Source organism: Salmo salar, chromosome ssa05 (assembly GCF_905237065.1).
Source record: "Salmo salar chromosome ssa05, Ssal_v3.1, whole genome shotgun sequence".
Classification (NCBI taxonomy): domain Eukaryota; kingdom Metazoa; phylum Chordata; class Actinopteri; order Salmoniformes; family Salmonidae; genus Salmo; species Salmo salar.
This window is the reverse complement of record NC_059446.1, coordinates 88,036,336-88,056,335: the sequence shown is the minus strand read 5'-3', so window position 1 is coordinate 88,056,335 and position 20,000 is coordinate 88,036,336. Positions and strand designations below refer to the sequence as shown.

The 20,000-nt window shown below is 39.5% G+C and overlaps 1 protein-coding gene across 5 annotated transcripts in view; it reads right to left on the bottom strand.

Annotated features, from left to right (window-relative positions):
• Positions 1-20,000, bottom strand: part of LOC106598556 (F-actin-uncapping protein LRRC16A) — a 294,757-nt gene that overhangs the window by 176,879 nt on the left and 97,878 nt on the right. For all 5 annotated transcript variants that reach the window (XM_045719317.1, XM_045719314.1, XM_045719318.1 and 2 more), the window contains exon 9: positions 12,654-12,729. In XM_045719317.1, the coding sequence (XP_045575273.1) occupies positions 12,654-12,729 (76 nt within the window). The remainder of the gene's footprint in view (positions 1-12,653; positions 12,730-20,000) is intronic.

Here is a 20,000-nt window from a genome sequence, read left to right as displayed (position 1 = left end):
AGCACTCCACACACTGTGGAAACTAAATGGTAACTCAATGAACCTTCAGCACTCTACACACTGTGGAAACTAAATGGTAACTCAATGAACCTTCAGCACTCCACACACTGTGGAAACTAAATGGTAACTCAATGAACCTTCAGCACTCTACACACTGGAAACTAAATGGTAACTCAATGAACCTTCAGCACTCTACACACTGTGGAAACTAAATGGTAACTCAATGAACCTTCAGCACTCCACACACTGTGGAAACTAAATGGTAACTCAATGAACCTTCAGCACTCTACACACTGTGGAAACTAAATGGTAACTCAATGAACCTTCAGCACTCCACACACTGAGACCGCGATCCCCATTGAGACCGTGTCTGTGCCTCGACCTAGGTTGGGCAAAACTAAACATGGCGGTGTTCGCCTTAGCAATCTCACTGGAATAAAGACCTCCTCCATTCCTGCCATTATTGAAAGAGATTGTGATACCTCACATCTCAAAATAGGACTACTTAATGTTAGATCCCTCACTTCAAAGGCAGTTATAGTCAATGAACTAATCACTGATCATAACCTTGATGTGATTGGCCTGACTGAAACATGGCTTAAGCCTGATGAATTTACTGTGTTAAATGAGGCCTCACCTCCTGGTTACACTAGTGACCATATCCCCCGCGCATCCCACAAAGGTGGAGGTGTTGCTAACATTTATGATAGCAAATTTCAATTCACAACAAAAAACAAAACGACATTTTCATCTTTTGAGCTTCTAGTCATGAAATCTATGCAGCCTACTCAATCACTTTTTATAGCTACTGTTTACAGGCCTCCTGGGCCATATACAGCGTTCCTCACTGAGTTCCCTGAATTCCTATCGGACCTTGTAGTCATAGCAGATAATATAGTAATTTTTGGTGACTTTAATATTCACATGGAAAAGTCCACAGACCCACTCCAAAAAGCTTTCGGAGCCATCGTCGACTCAGTGGGTTTGGTCCAACATGTCTCCGGACCTACTCACTGCCACAGTCATATTCTGGACCTAGTTTTGTCCCGTGGAATAAATGTTGTGGATCTTAATGTTTTTCCTCATAATCCTGGACTATCGGACCACCATTTTATTATGTTTGCAATCGCAACAAATAATCTGCTCAGACCCCAATCAAGGATCATCAGAAGTCGTGCTATAAATTCTCAGACAACCCAAAGATTCCTAGATGCCCTTCCAGACTCCCTCCGCCTACCCAAGGACGTCAGAGTACAAAAATCAGTTAACCACCTAACTGAGGAACTCAATTTAACCTTGCGCAATACCCTAGATGCAGCGGCACCCCTAAAAACCCAAAACATTTCTCATAAGAAACTAGCTCCCTGGTATACAGAAAATACCCGAGCTCTGAAGCAAGCTTCCAGAAAATTGGAACAGAAATGTCGCAACACCAGACTGGAAGTCTTCCGACTAGCTTGGAAAGACAGTACCGTGCAGTATCGAAGAGCCCTCACTGCCTGCTCGATCATCCTATTTTTCCATCTTAATTGACAAAAATAAGAACAATGCTAAATGTATTTTTGATACTGTCGCAAAGCTAACTAAAAAGCAGCATTCCCCAAGAGAGGATGGCTTTCACTTCAGCAGTGATAAATTCATGAACTTCTTTGAGGAAAAGATCATGATCATTAGAAAGCAAATTACGGACTCCTCTTTAAATCTGCGTATTTGTCCTGAGTCTGCACAACTCTGCCAGGACCTGGGGTCAAGGGAGACACTCAAGTATTTTAGTACTATATCTCTCGAAACAATGATGAAAATAATCATGGCCTCTAAACCTTCAAGCTGCATACTGGACCCTATTCTAACTAAACTACTGAAAGAGCTGCTTCCTGTGCTTGGCCCTCCTATGTTGAACATAATAAATGGCTCTCTATCCACCGAATGTGTACCAAACTCACTAAAAGTGGCAGTAATAAAGCCTCTCTTGAAAAAGCCAAACCTTGACCCAGAAAATATAAAAAACTATCGGCCTATATCGAATCTCCCATTCCTCTAAAAAAAAAATTGAAAAAGCTGTTGTGCAGCAACTCACAGCCTTCCTGAAGACAAACAATGTATACGAAACGCTTCAGTCTGGTTTCAGACCCCATCATAGCACTGAGACTGCACTTGTGAAGGTGGTAAATTACCTTTTAATGGCGTCCTTGTGCTCCTAGACCTTAGTGCTGCTTTTGATACCATCAATCACCACATTCTTTTGGAGAGATTGGAAACCCAAATTGGTCTACACGGACAAGTTCTGGCCTGGTTTAGATCTTATCTGTCGGAGAGATATCAGTTTGTCTCTGTGGATGGTTTGTCCTCTGACAAATCAACTGTACATTTCGGTGTTCCTCAAGGTTCCGTTTTAGGACCACTATTGTTTTCACTATATATTTTACCTCTTAGTGATGTCATTCAGAAACATAATGTTAACTTTCACTGCTATGCAGATGACACACAGCTGTACATTTTGATGAAACATGGTGAAGCCCCAAAATTGCCCTCGCAGGAAGCCTGTGTTTCAGACATAAGGAAGTGGATGGCTGCAAATGTTGTACTTTTAAACTCGGACAAAACAGAGATGCTTGTTCTAGGTCCCAAGAAAGAAAGAGATCTTCTGTTGAATCTGACAATTAATCTTGATGGTTGTACAGTCGTCTCAAATAAAATTGTGAAGGACCTCGGCGTTACTCTGGACCCTGATCTCTCTTTTGACGAACATATCAAGACTGTCTCACGTAACATTGCCAAAATCAGAAACTTTCTGTCCAAAAATGATGCAGAAAAATGTATCCAAGCTTTTGTCACTTCTAGGTTAGACTACTGCAATGCTCTACTTTCCGGATACCCGGATAAAGCACTAAATAAACTTCAGTTAGTGCTACATACGGCTGCTAGAATCCTGACTAGAACCAAAAAATGTGATCATATTACTCCAGTGCTAGCCTCCCTACACTGGCTTCCTGTTAAGGCAAGGGCTGATTTCAAGGTTTTACTGCTAACCTACAAAGCATTACATGGGCTTGCTCCTACCCATCTTTCCGATTTGGTCCTGCCGTACATACCTACACGTACACTACGGTCACAAGACGGCCTGCGTCCCTAGAATTTCTAAGCAAACAGCTGGAGGCAGGGCTTTCTCCAATAGAGCTCAATTTTAATGGAATGGTCTGCCTACCCATGTGAGAAACGCAGACTCAGTCTCAACCTTTAAGTCTTTATTGAAGACTCATCTCTTCAGTAGGTCCTATGATTGAGTGTAGTCTGGCCCAGGAGTGTGAAGATGAACGGAAAGGCACTGGAGCAATGGACCGCCCATGCTGTCTCTGCCTGGCCGGTTCCCCTCTCTCCACTGGGATTCTCTGCCTCTAACCCTATTACAGGGGCTGAGTCACTGGCTTACTGGTGCTCTTCCATGCCGTCCCTAGGAGGGGTGCGTCACTTGAGTGGGTTGAGTCACTGACGTGATCTTCCTGTCTGGGTTGGCACCCCCCCCCCCCTTGGCTTGTGCCGTGGCGGAGATCTTTGTGGGCTATACTCGGCCTTGTCTCAGGATGGTAAGTTGGTGGTTGAAGATATCCCTCTAGTGGTGTGGGGGCTGTGCTTTGGCAAAGTGGGTGGGGTTATATCCTGCCTGTTTGGCCCTGTCTGGGGGTATAGTTGGACGGGGCCACAGTGTCTCCCGACCCCTCCTGTCTCAGCCTCCAGTATTTATGCTACAGTAGTTTATGTGTCGGTGGCTAAGGTCAGTCTGTTATATCTGGAGTATTTCTCCTGTCTTATCTGGTGTCCTGTGTGAATTATGCTCTCTCTAATTCTTTCTTTCTTTCTCTATCTCGGAGGACCTGAGCCCTAGGACTGTGCCTCAGGACTACCTGGCCTGATGACTCCTTGCTGTCCTCAGTCCACCTGGCCATGCTGCTGCTCCAGTTTCAACTATCCTGAACTATCCTGAACCCTGACCTGTTCACCGGACGTGCTACCTGTCCCAGACCTGCTGTTTTCAACTCTCTAGAGACAGCAGGAGCGGTAGAGATACTCTGAATGATCGGCTATGAAAAGCCAACTGACATTTAGTCCTGAGGTGCTGACCTGTTGCAATCTCGACAACCACTGTGATTACTATTATTTGACCCTGCTGGTCATCTATGAACATTTGAACATCTTGGCCATGTGCTGTTATAATCTCCACCCGGCACAGCCAGAAGAGGACTGGCCACCCCTCATAGCCTGGTTCCTCTCTTGGTTTCTTCCTAGGTTCTGTCCCTTCTAGGGAGTTTTTCCTAGCCACCGTGCTTCTACATCTGCATTGCTTGCTGTTTGGGGTTTTAGGCTGGGTTTCTGTACAGCACTTTGAGATATCAGCTGATGTAAGAAGGGCTTTATAAATACATTTTATTTGATTTGGAAACGGATTGTTAACTCAATGAACATTTTCCTGTTGTTCAATGTAGGATGATGTATCTCAGAGTCTGCAGTTTTCACCCAATCACTGATGGCATAGTGACACAGGTTCCACCCCCACAACGGCCCTCTGCTTTCAGCACTCCACTTAACGTGAGCCAGACCACTCTCTTTTGGGCGTCCTAAAAGCAGAGGTGATTGTCTGTCCAAGCATGTCAGGGAGGGTAAGGAACCATCTACCCCCCCCTCCCCCCACAGGGGTACGAGGGAAAGAGGTTTGTAACGAGGGCTCTGATTGAGAAGAGAGACCACGGGGTGGTCTGTAAAAAGGGAGCCAGGAGACGAAACCTACATTTAGGCATGATCAAAAATTCAACGAGAGCAACCAACTTCTGCACTGCTGCAAAACAGAGCTCCTGACCCAGTTCTCTGCTTTCTGTGGGGCCTGTTGATTCCTCTCTGCCCATCCATTCTCTGAGGGAATCAAATGAATTAAATCAAATACATCCCCTCAGTTCAGGGCCTGTTGATTCCTCTCTGCCCATCCATTCTCTGAGGGAATCAAATGAATTAAATCAAATACATCCCCTCAGTTCAGGGCCTGTTGATTCCTCTCTGCCCATCCATTCTCTGAGGGAATCAAATGAATTAAATCAAATACATCCCCTCAGTTCAGGGCCTGTTGATTCCTCTCTGCCCATCCATTCTCTGAGGGAATCAAATGAATTAAATCAAATACATCCCCTCAGTTCAGGGCCTGTTGATTCCTCTCTGCCCATCCATTCTCTGAGGGAATCAAATGAATTAAATCAAATACATCCCCTCAGTTCAGGGCCTGTTGATTCCTCTCTGCCCATCCATTCTCTGAGGGAATTAAATGAATTAAATCAAATACATCCCCTCAGTTCAAGCCTGTTGATTCTTCTCTGCCATCCATCCTTTGTGTGAATCAAGTGAATCAAAGTGCAGCTATGCAGAGCAGAGGGAGGTCAATAGTCTCTTTATCTGTTTACATTCATATGACAAAGAGTGATCAGAATAACAGTACACCAGCGTTAATACAACTAAGTGACATTCCATGCATACGAGAGCCATTTCTGGTGGCCAGCATGCTAATTATGACAGACAAAGAGGGATTGTGTGAGGCAGGATGGTTCTCTTTTCAGGGGCAGAGAGAAACGGGGTGGCACAGAGGACTGTTGTTCCCTGGGACTGAGGGAGAGAGAGAGAGAGGAAGAGAGAGAGAGAGAGAGAGAGAGGAAGAGAAGAGAGAGAGGAGAGAGAAGAGAGAAAGGGGGAGAGAGAGAGAGAGAGAGAGAGAGAGAGAGAGAGAGAGAGAGAAAGGGGGAGAGAGAGAGAGAAAGGGGGAGAGAGAGAGAGAGAGAGAGAGAGAAAGGGGGAGAGAGAGAGAGAGAGAGAGAGAGAAAGGGGGGGAGAGAGAGAGAGAGAGAGAGAGAGAGAGAGAGAGAGAGAGAGACAAAGACAGAGAAAGAAACAGAGAGACAGAGAGACAGACAGAGACAGAGGAAGAAAGAGAGAGAGAAAGAGGGAATGAGAGAGAGAGCGAAAAGAGAGATAGTAGGTGTGCTCAGAGTAAAGGACAGGAGGTCACAGTGGACTTCAGAATACTGGTCCTCATGCTAGACTGAAGGATGTTTACACACAGTACAGTGAGGGATGTAAACACACAGTACAGTGAGGGGTGTAAACACACAGTACAGTGAGGGATGTAAACACACAGTACAGTGAGGGATGTAAACACACAGTACAGTGAGGGATGTAAACACACAGTACAGTGAGGGATGTAAACACACAGTACAGTGAGGGATGTAAACACACAGTACAGTGAGGGATGTAAACACACAGTACAGTGAGGGATGTAAACACACAGTACAGTGAGGGGTGCTAACACACAGTACAGTGAGGGGTGCTAACACAAAGTACAGTGAGGGATGTAAACACAGTACAGTGAGGGATGTAAACACACAGTACAGTGAGGGATGTAAACACACAGTACAGTGAGGGATGTAAACACACAGTACAGTGAGGGATGTAAACACACAGTACAGTGAGGGATGTAAACACACAGTACAGTGAGGGATGTAAACACACAGTACAGTGAGGGATGTAAACACACAGTACAGTGAGGGATGCTAACACACAGTATGTAAACACACAGTCATTGGCATAAGAGAACTGGAAGGAAAGGCGGCCAAAGGAGGAATTGGCTTTGTGAGATATACCTGTTGGAGCGCGTGCTACGGGTGGGTGCTGCTATGGTGACCAGTGAGCTGAGATAAGGCGGGGCTTTACCTAGCAGAGACTTGTAGATGACCTGGAGCAAGTGGGTTTGGCGACGAGTATGAAGCGAGGACCAGCCAATGAGAGTGTACAGGTCGCAGTGGTGGGTAGTATATGGGGCTTTGGTGACAAAACGGATGGCACTGTGATAGACTGCATCCAACTTGTTGAGTAGGGTATTGGAGGCTATTTTGTAAATGACATCGCCGAAGTCGAGGATCGGTAGGATGGTCAGTTTTACGAGGGTATGTTTGGCAGCATGAGTGAAGCATGCTTTGTTGCGAAATAGGAAGCCGATTCTAGATTTAATTTTGGACTGCATAATGTGAGTCTGGAAGGAGAGTTTACAGTCTAACCAGACACCTAGGTATTTGTAGTTGCCCACATACTCTAAGTCGGAGCCATCCAGAGTAGTGATGCTGGACAGGTGGGCAGGTTCGGGCAGTGATCGTTTGAAGAGCATGCATTTAGTTTTACTTGCATTTAAGAGCAGTTGGAGGCCACGGAAGGAGAGTTGTATGGCATTGAAGTTTGTCTGGAGGTTAGTTAACACAGTGTCCAAAGAAGGGCCAGAAGTATACAGAATGGTGTCGTCTGCGTAGAGGTGGATCAGAGAATCACCAGCAGCAAGAGCGACATCATTGATGTATACAGAGAAGAGAGCAGGCCCGAGAATTGAACCCTGTGGCACCCCCATAGAGACTGCCAGAGGTCCGGACAACCATCCCTCCGATTTGACACACTGAACTCTAACAGAGAAGTAGTTGGTGAATCAGGCGAGTCAATTGAGAAACCAAGGCTGTTGAGTCTGCCAATAAGAATGTGGTGATTGACAGAGTCGAAAGCCTTGGCAAGATCGATGAATATGGCTGCACAGTAATGTCTCTTATCGATGGCGGTTATGATATCATTTAAGACCTTGAGCGTGGCTGAGGTGCACCCATGATCAGCTCTGAAACCAGATTGCATAGCGGAGAAGGTACGGTGGGATTCGAAATGGTCGGTAATCTGTTTGTTAACTTGGCTTTGGAAGACCTTAGAAAGGCAGGGTAGGATAGATATAGGTCTACAGCAGTTTGGGTCTAGAGTGTCACCCCCTTTGAAGAGGGGGATGACCGTGGCAGCTTTCCAATCTTTGGGAATCTCAGAAGATACGAAAGAGAGGTTGAACAGGCTGGTGACAGGGGTTGCAACAATTTCGGCAGATCATTTTAGAAAGAGAGGGTCCAGATTGTCTAGCCGGGCTAATTTGTAATGGTCCAGATTTTGCAGGTCTTTCAGAACATCAGCTATCTGGATTTCGGTGAAGGAGAAATGGGGGAGGCTTGTGCTTGTTGCTGTGGGGAGTGCAGGGCTGTTGACCGGGGTAGGGGGTAGTCAGGTGGAAAGCATGGCCAGCCGTAGAAAAATGCTTATTGAAATTCTCAATTATCGTGGATTTATCAGTGGTGACAGTGTTTCCTTGCCTCAGTGTAGTGGTCAGCTGGGAGGAGGTGCTCTTATTCTCCATGGACTTTACAGTGTCCCAGAACTTTTTTGAGTTTGTGCTACAGGATGCAAATTTCTGCTTGTAAAAGCAAGCCTTAGCTTTCCTAACTGCCTGTGCATATTGGTTCCTAACTTCCGTGAAAAGTTGCATATCACGGGGCTATTCGATGCTAATGCAGAATGCCACAGGATGTTTTTGTGCTGGTCAACGGCAGTCAGGTCTGGAGAGAACCAAGGGCTATATCTGTTCCTGGTTCTAAATTTTTTTTAAAGGGGCATGCTTATTTAAGATGGTGAGGAAGGCATTTTTAAAGAATGACCAGGCATCCTCTACTGACGGGATGAGGTAAATATCCTTCCAGGATACCCGGGCCAGGTCGATTAGAAAGGCCTGCTCGCTGAAGTGTTTTAGGGAGTGTTTGACAGTGATGAGGGGTGGTCGTTTGACCGCAGACCCATTACAGATGCAGGCAACGAGGCAGTGATCACTGAGATCTTGGTTGAAAACAGCAGAGGTGTATTTGGAGGGCAAGTTGGTTGTGGCCCCCTCGTGCTATTACGTCGTCAGACGAATCAGCAGGGCTCTGTGTGGTAAACCAGGCCAATTGGCAAAATAGGTATGGTGGCCAAAGAATTTGTCCGATGGGCCTCTTAAGCTAACAGTCCGATGTGCTCTGGACAGCTAGCAGGCCGCGGCTAGCAGGCTAACGGATGGGCATTCAGGGGACGACGCGATGGCGGAGCCAGTTGAGAAAACCCCCTCGGGCAAATGACGTCGGTGGACCAGTCGTGATGGGTCGGCGGGGGTTCGGGCCAGTTGGCAAAATAGGTATTGTAGCCCAGGGAGTGGCTGATGGGCCTCTTTGGCTAGCCGGGAGATGGGCCTGGCAGGGCTAGCTCCAGGCTAATTGGTTCTTGCTTCAGGACAGGGACGTTAGCCAGGAGTGGCCACCCGGATAGCAGCTAGCTAGCTGCGATGATCCATGTGAAAAAAAAAGAAAAAACGTTCAGAGCTTGCGGTAGGAATCCGGAGATATGGAGAAAAATGAGTCCGATTTGACTGGCGAAAGTTGTCCGTGCTAGAGGTATCTGATGACTGCTAGCTGTGGCTAGCTGACTACTAGCTAGTTAGCTGGCTCGCTTCTGTTGTGGTTCCAGTTCAGAAGATGGATCAGCAGGGCTCCGTGTGGTAAACCAGGCCAATTGGCAAACTAGGTATAGTGGCCAACGAATTTGTCTGATGGGCCTCTTAAGCTAACAGTCCGATGTGCTCTAGACAGCTAGCGGGCCACGGTTAGCTAGCAGCCGGTTAGCTGGCAGCCGGTTAGCTGGCAGCCGGTTAGCTGGCAGCCGGTTAGCTGGTAGCCAATTAGCTGGCTAGCTTTTGATGGGAGTTCTGGTTCTTAAGTATTAAAATAGCAGATCCGTACCACATTGGGTGAGGCAGGTTGCAGGAGAGTATATTCAGTTCGTAGATGGAAAGTGATATTAAAATATATAAAAAAAAAAAAAAAAAAGGAAAAACAATGTTTACAAGGGACAGGAAGGGACAAGACAAAACACACATCCGACTGCTACGCCATCTTGGAAAACCAGTGTGTGAGCCGGAACAGCTCAAAGGAGCAGGAGTCTATCTCCTGTTTCTGTATAGCATGAGCAGGCTTGATGTACCAGTACACCCCCTGGACAGGACACTAGTCTGTCTCCTGTTTCTGTATTGAGACAGCTTGATGTACCAGTACACCCCCTGGACAGGACACTAGTCTATCTCCTGTTTCTGTAGTGAGACAGCTTGATGTACCAGTACACCCCCTGGACAGGACACTAGTCTGTCTCCTGTTTCTGTATTGAGATAGCTTGATGTACCAGTACACCCCCTGGACAGGACACTAGTCTATCTCCTGTTTCTGTAGTGAGACAGCTTGATGTACCAGTACACCCCCTGGACAGGACACTAGTCTGTCTCCTGTTTCTGTAGTGAGACAGCTTGATGTACCAGTACACCCCCTGGACAGGACACTAGTCTGTCTCCTGTTTCTGTATTGAGATAGCTTGATGTACCAGTACACCCCCTGGACAGGACACTAGTCTATCTCCTGTTCCTGTAGTGAGACAGCTTGATGTACCAGTACACCCCCTGGACAGGACACTAGTCTGTCTCCTGTTTCTGTAGTGAGACAGCTTGATGTACCAGTACACCCCCTGGACAGGACACTAGTCTATCTCCTGTTTCTGTAGTGAGACAGCTTGATGTACCAGTACACCCCCTGGACAGGACACTAGTCTGTCTCCTGTTTCTGTAGTGAGACAGCTTGATGTACCAGTACACCCCCTGGACAGGACACTAGTCTATCTCCTGTTCCTGTAGTGAGACAGCTTGATGTACCAGTACACCCCCTGGACAGGACACTAGTCTGTCTCCTGTTTCTGTAGTGAGACAGCTTGATGTACCAGTACACCCCCTGGACAGGACACTAGTCTGTCTCCTGTTTCTGTAGTGAGACAGCTTGATGTACCAGTACACCCCCTGGACAGGACACTAGTCTATCGCAGGGTCTTACCCCAATCTTGCTCCTTAATGCTGAGGTATTTTGGAATGCAGAGGAATCAAAATCACAACCTTCCAACCAACAAGGCCATTAGGTCCAGAGGAGCCTGATGAATGCTTTCCTGTCACAGACTAGCAGACACATGCATCACATCACATACCAGTCAAAACAGGAGCTTCAGTATCCCAAAAGACATGTGCTGGTTTCTATGGCAACTTAGCTCTCAAACAAAGCTACCGGGCTGAGGGGCTCACCTCTCTCTCTACCTCTCTCTCTCTCTCTCTACCTCTCTCTCTCTACCTACCCCTCTCTCTCTCTACCTACCCCTCTCTCTCTACCTACCCCTCTCTCTCTACCTACCCCTCTCTAACTCTCTCTCTCTCTACCTCTCTACCTACCCCTCTCCCTCTACCTACCCCTCTCTCTCTACCTACCCCTCTCTCTCTACCTACCCCTCTCTAACGCTCTCTCTCTACCTCTCTACCTACCCCTCTCCCTCTACCTACCCCTCTCTCTCTACCTACCCCTCTCTCTCTACCTACCCCTCTCTCTCTACCTACCCCTCTCTCTCTCTCTCTCAATTTAAGGTGCTTTATTTACATTGCCACAGCAAGTGAAATAGACAAACAAAAGTGAAAAACAATAAAAATGAAGAGTAAATATTACACTCACTAAAGTTCCAAAAGAATAGAGACATTTCAAATGTCATGTTATGTCTATATACAGTGTTGTAATGATTAGCTCTCAAACAAAGCTACCGGGCTGAGGGGCTCACCTCTCTCTCTACCTCTCTCTCTCTCTCTACCTCTCTCTCTCTACCTACCCCTCTCCCTCTACCTACCCCTCTCTCTCTACCTACCCCTCTCTCTCTACCTACCCCTCTCTAACTCTCTCTCTACCTCTCTAACTACCCCTCTCCCTCTACCTACCCCTCTCCCTCTACCTACCCCTCTCCCTCTACCTACCCCTCTCCCTCTACCTACCCCTCTCTCTCTACCTACCCCTCTCTCTCTACCTACCCCTCTCTCTCTACCTACCCCTCTCTCTCTCTCAATTTAAGGTGCTTTATTTACATTGCCACAGCAAGTGAAATAGACAAACAAAAGTGAAAAACAATAAAAATGAAGAGTAAATATTACACTCACTAAAGTTCCAAAAGAATAGAGACATTTCAAATGTCATGTTATGTCTATATACAGTGTTGTAATGATGTGCAAATAGTTCAAGTACAAAAGGGAAAATAAATAAACATTAATCTCTCTCTCCATAGTCAATACAGGACATTAACATACGGAGTCTAATTACCCCCACAAAGCCTTTTGGCCTGCTTTGTGTGTGTGTGTGTGTGTGTGTGTGTGTGTGTGTGTGTGTGTGTGTGTGTGTGTGTGTGTGTGTGTGTGTGTATGTGTGGGTGTCCTCCATGATGGAACTGTGTGATAGTTGACAAGACTAGGAGGAGAGGATGTTCAGATTGTGTCTGAGATGCTTGGGCCTGACTGGACTGACACGGTGTAATTGATACCCATTGTCTTTGTGGAATGAACAGTCTTATCACAGAGAAACACTAGACTGTTCTGCCGTGGGGGAGAGACAGACAGAGAAAGACAGAAAGATGAGGAAAGGGAGGGGACAGAGGCAGACAGAAAGAGAGAGAGAGAGAGAGAGAGAGAGAGAGAGAGAGGCAGACTGAGAGATGAGGAAAGGGAGGGGACAGAGGCAGACAAAAAGAGAGAGAGAGAGAGAGAGAGAGAGAGAGAGAGAGAGAGAGAGAGAGAGAGAGAGAGGCAGACTGAGAGATGAGGAAAGGGAGGGGACAGAGGCAGACAAAAAGAGAGCGAGAGAGAGGCAGACTGAGTGGGGGTACGAAGGCTCAGTTTAACTCACCAGTTTACAATCCTTTGTGGAGAGCTTTGTGAACCATTGGTTGTACTCCAATACTGCTATTATAGCCACTAGATCCCTGCCAGGGACACAGAGACAATATCAATCACATTGGGATATTACGCACCTTGGGAGAATGGATGAAGGCTGTTTCAGTAAACCCATATCAGGAAATTAATAACAACGTAAATGCTTTTTTTATTTCAAATAATCAACCATTATAATATGAGATATACTGCATATTAATTTAATTACAAAGTAAAACGTTACAAAGTTAAAGGGACAATCTGCAGTTGCTACATACATTTTTGGACTTAAAAATGAACGATACGAACCCATTGATTCTAGAAGAATAGAATTTATAAATGAACGATACGAACCCATTGATTCTAGAAGAATAGAATTTATAAATGAACGATACGAACCCATTGATTCTAGAATATAATTTATAAATGAACGATACGTACCCATTGATTCTAGAAGAATATAATTTATAAATGAACGATACGACCCATTGATTCTAGAAGAATATAATTTATAAATGAACGATACGAACCCATTGATTCTAGAAGAATATAATTTATAAATGAACGATACGAACCCATTGATTCTAGAAGAATATAATTTATAAATGAACGATACGACCCATTGATTCTAGAAGAATATAATTTATAAATGAACGATAGGTACCCATTGATTCTAGAATATAATTTATAAATGAACGATACGACCCATTGATTCTAGAATATAATTTATAAATGAACGATACGTACCCATTGATTCTAGAATATAATTTATAAATGAACGATACGAACCCATTGATTCTAGAATATAATTTATAAATGAACGATACGAACCCATTGATTCTAGAATAATATAATTTATAAATGAACGATACGTACCCATTGATTCTAGAAGAATATCATTTATAAATGAACGATACGAACCCATTGATTCTAGAAGAATATAATTTATAAATGAACGATACGACCCATTGATTCTAGAATATAATTTATAAATGAACGATACGTACCCATTGATTCTAGAATATAATTTATAAATGAACGATACGAACCCATTGATTCTAGAAGAATATAATTTATAAATGAACGATACGTACCCATTGATTCTAGAATATAATTTATAAATGAACGATACGAACCCATTGATTCTAGAAGAATATAATTTATAAATGAACGATACGTACCCATTGATTCTAGAAGAATATAATTTATAAATGAACGATACGACCCATTGATTCTAGAATATAATTTATAAATGAACGATACGACCCATTGATTCTAGAATATAATTTATAAATGAACGATACGAACCCATTGATTCTAGAAGAATATAATTTATAAATGAACGATACGAACCCATTGATTCTAGAAGAATATAATTTATAAATGAACGATACGTACCCATTGATTCTAGAAGAATATAATTTATAAATGAACGATACGTACCCATTGATTCTAGAAGAATATAATTTATAAATGAACGATACGTACCCATTGATTCTAGAAGAATATAATTTATAAATGAACGATACGTACCCATTGATTCTAGAATATAATTTATAAATGAACGATACGACCCATTGATTCTACAATATAATTTATAAATGAACGACCACGACCCATTGATTCTAGAAGAATATAATTTATAAATGAACGATACGAACCCATTGATTCTAGAAGAATATAATTTATAAATGAACGATACGTACCCATTGATTCTAGAAGAATATAATTTATAAATGAACGATACGACCCATTGATTCTAGAAGAATATAATTTATAAATGAACGATACGAACCCATTGATTCTAGAATATAATTTATAAATGAACGATACGTACCCATTGATTCTAGAAGAATATAATTTATAAATGAACGATACGACCCATTGATTCTAGAAGAATATAATTTATAAATGAACGATACGTACCCATTGATTCTAGAAGTATAACTTATAAATGAACGATACGTACCCATTGATTCTAGAATAATATAATTTATAAATGAACGATACGAACCCATTGATTCTAGAAGAATATAATTTATAAATGAACGATACGTACCCATTGATTCTAGAAGAATATAATTTATAAATGAACGATACGTACCCATTGATTCTAGAAGAATATAATTTATAAATGAACGATACGACCCATTGATTCTAGAAGAATATAATTTATAAATGAACGATACGTACCCATTGATTCTAGAATATAACTTATAAATGAACGATACGTACCCATTGATTCTAGAAGAATATAATTTATAAATGAACGATACGAACCCATTGATTCTAGAAGAATAGAATTTATAAATGAACGATACGTACCCATTGATTCTAGAAGAATATAATTTATAAATGAACGATACGACCCATTGATTCTAGAAGAATATAATTTATAAATGAACGATACGTACCCATTGATTCTAGAATATAACTTATAAATGAACGATACGTACCCATTGATTCTAGAAGAATATAATTTATAAATGAACGATACGAACCCATTGATTCTAGAAGAATATAATTTATAAATGAACGATACGTACCCATTGATTCTAGAAGAATATAATTTATAAATGAACGATACGACCCATTGATTCTAGAATATAATTTATAAATGAACGATACGACCCATTGATTCTAGAATATAATTTATAAATGAACGATACGAACCCATTGATTCTAGAAGAATATAATTTATAAATGAACGATACGAACCCATTGATTCTAGAAGAATATAATTTATAAATGAACGATACGTACCCATTGATTCTAGAAGAATATAATTTATAAATGAACGATACGTACCCATTGATTCTAGAATATAATTTATAAATGAACGATACGACCCATTGATTCTAGAATATAATTTATAAATGAACGATACGAACCCATTGATTCTAGAAGAATATAATTTATAAATGAACGATACGAACCCATTGATTCTAGAAGAATATAATTTATAAATGAACGATACGTACCCATTGATTCTAGAAGAATATAATTTATAAATGAACGATACGAACCCATTGATTCTAGAAGAATATAATTTATAAATGAACGATACGAACCCATTGATTCTAGAAGAATATAATTTATAAATGAACGATACGACCCATTGATTCTAGAAGAATATAATTTATAAATGAACGATAGGTACCCATTGATTCTAGAATATAATTTATAAATGAACGATACGACCCATTGATTCTAGAATATAATTTATAAATGAACGATACGTACCCATTGATTCTAGAATATAATTTATAAATGAACGATACGAACCCATTGATTCTAGAATATAATTTATAAATGAACGATACGAACCCATTGATTCTAGAATAATATAATTTATAAATGAACGATACGTACCCATTGATTCTAGAAGAATATCATTTATAAATGAACGATACGAACCCATTGATTCTAGAAGAATATAATTTATAAATGAACGATACGACCCATTGATTCTAGAATATAATTTATAAATGAACGATACGTACCCATTGATTCTAGAATATAATTTATAAATGAACGATACGAACCCATTGATTCTAGAAGAATATAATTTATAAATGAACGATACGTACCCATTGATTCTAGAATATAATTTATAAATGAACGATACGAACCCATTGATTCTAGAAGAATATAATTTATAAATGAACGATACGTACCCATTGATTCTAGAAGAATATAATTTATAAATGAACGATACGACCCATTGATTCTAGAATATAATTTATAAATGAACGATACGACCCATTGATTCTAGAATATAATTTATAAATGAACGATACGAACCCATTGATTCTAGAAGAATATAATTTATAAATGAACGATACGAACCCATTGATTCTAGAAGAATATAATTTATAAATGAACGATACGTACCCATTGATTCTAGAAGAATATAATTTATAAATGAACGATACGTACCCATTGATTCTAGAAGAATATAATTTATAAATGAACGATACGTACCCATTGATTCTAGAATATAATTTATAAATGAACGATACGACCCATTGATTCTACAATATAATTTATAAATGAACGACACGACCCATTGATTCTAGAAGAATATAATTTATAAATGAACGATACGAACCCATTGATTCTAGAAGAATATAATTTATAAATGAACGATACGTACCCATTGATTCTAGAAGAATATAATTTATAAATGAACGATACGACCCATTGATTCTAGAAGAATATAATTTATAAATGAACGATACGAACCCATTGATTCTAGAATATAATTTATAAATGAACGATACGTACCCATTGATTCTAGAAGAATATAATTTATAAATGAACGATACGACCCATTGATTCTAGAAGAATATAATTTATAAATGAACGATACGTACCCATTGATTCTAGAATATAACTTATAAATGAACGATACGTACCCATTGATTCTAGAATAATATAATTTATAAATGAACGATACGAACCCATTGATTCTAGAAGAATATAATTTATAAATGAACGATACGTACCCATTGATTCTAGAAGAATATAATTTATAAATGAACGATACGTACCCATTGATTCTAGAAGAATATAATTTATAAATGAACGATACGACCCATTGATTCTAGAAGAATATAATTTATAAATGAACGATACGTACCCATTGATTCTAGAATATAACTTATAAATGAACGATACGTACCCATTGATTCTAGAAGAATATAATTTATAAATGAACGATACGAACCCATTGATTCTAGAAGAATATAATTTATAAATGAACGATACGTACCCATTGATTCTAGAAGAATATAATTTATAAATGAACGATACGTACCCATTGATTCTAGAAGAATATAATTTATAAATGAACGATACGACCCATTGATTCTAGAAGAATATAATTTATAAATGAACGATACGAACCCATTGATTCTAGAATATAATTTATAAATGAACGATACGTACCCATTGATTCTAGAAGAATATAATTTATAAATGAACGATACGACCCATTGATTCTAGAAGAATATAATTTATAAATGAACGATACGTACCCATTGATTCTAGAATATAACTTATAAATGAACGATACGTACCCATTGATTCTAGAATAATATAATTTATAAATGAACGATACGAACCCATTGATTCTAGAAGAATATAATTTATAAATGAACGATACGTACCCATTGATTCTAGAAGAATATAATTTATAAATGAACGATACGACCCATTGATTCTAGAATATAATTTATAAATGAACGATACGACCCATTGATTCTAGAATATAATTTATAAATGAACGATACGAACCCATTGATTCTAGAAGAATATAATTTATAAATGAACGATACGAACCCATTGATTCTAGAAGAATATAATTTATAAATGAACGATACGTACCCATTGATTCTAGAAGAATATCATTTATAAATGAACGATACGTACCCATTGATTCTAGAATATAATTTATAAATGAACGATACGTACCCATTGATTCTAGAAGAATATAATTTATAAATTAACGATACGTACCCATTGATTCTAGAAGAATATAATTTATAAATGAACGATACGTACCCATTGATTCTAGAAGAATATAATTTATAAATGAACGATACGACCCATTGATTCTAGAAGAATATAATTTATAAATGAACGATACGTACCCATTGATTCTAGAAGAATATAATTTATAAATGAACGATACGTACCCATTGATTCTAGAAGAATATAATTTATAAATGAACGATACGTACCCATTGATTCTAGAATATAATTTATAAATGAACGATACGACCCATTGATTCTACAATATAATTTATAAATGAATGATACGACCCATTGATTCTAGAAGAATATAATTTATAAATGAACGATACGAACCCATTGATTCTAGAAGAATATAATTTATAAATGAACGATACGTACCCATTGATTCTAGAAGAATATAATTTATAAATGAACGATACGTACCCATTGATTCTAGAATATAATTTATAAATGAACGATACGACCCATTGATTCTACAATATAATTTATAAATGAACGATACGACCCATTGATTCTAGAAGAATATAATTTATAAATGAACGATACGAACCCATTGATTCTAGAAGAATATAATTTATAAATGAACGATACGTACCCATTGATTCTAGAAGAATATAATTTATAAATGAACGATACGAACCCATTGATTCTAGAAGAATATAATTTATAAATGAACGATACGACCCATTGATTCTAGAATATAATTTATAAATGAACGATACGTACCCATTGATTCTAGAAGAATATAATTTATAAATTAACGATACGTACCCATTGATTCTAGAAGAATATAATTTATAAATGAACGATACGACCCATTGATTCTAGAATATAATTTATAAATGAACGATACGACCCATTGATTCTAGAAGAATATAATTTATAAATGAACGATACGAACCCATTGATTCTAGAAGAATATAATTTATAAATGAACGATACGTACCCATTGATTCTAGAATATAATTTATAAATGAACGATACGTACCCAATGATTCTAGAAGAATATAATTTATAAATGAACGATACGTACCCATTGATTCTAGAAGAATATAATTTATAAATGAACGATACGACCCATTGATTCTAGAAGAATATAATTTATAAATGAACGATACGACCCATTGATTCTAGAAGAATATAATTTATAAATGAACGATACGTACCCATTGATTCTAGAATATAATTTATAAATGAACGATACGTACCCATTGATTCTAGAAGAATATAATTTATAAATGAACGATACGACCCATTGATTCTAGAATATAATTTATAAATGAACGATACGACCCATTGATTCTAGAAGAATATAATTTATAAATGAACGATACGAACCCATTGATTCTAGAAGAATATAATTTATAAATGAACGATACGTACCCATTGATTCTAGAATATAATTTATAAATGAACGATACGTACCCAATGATTCTAGAAGAATATAATTTATAAATGAACGATACGTACCCATTGATTCTAGAAGAATATAATTTATAAATGAAAGATACGTACCCATTGATTCTAGAAGAATATAATTTATAAATGAACGATACGAACCCATTGATTCTAGAATAATATAATTTATAAATGAACGATACGTACCCATTGATTCTAGAAGAATATAATTTATAAATGAACGATACGACCCATTGATTCTAGAAGAATATAATTTATAAATGAACGATACGTACCCATTGATTCTAGAAGAATATAATTTATAAATGAACGATACGTACCCATTGATTCTAGAAGAATATAATTTATAAATGAACGATACGAACCC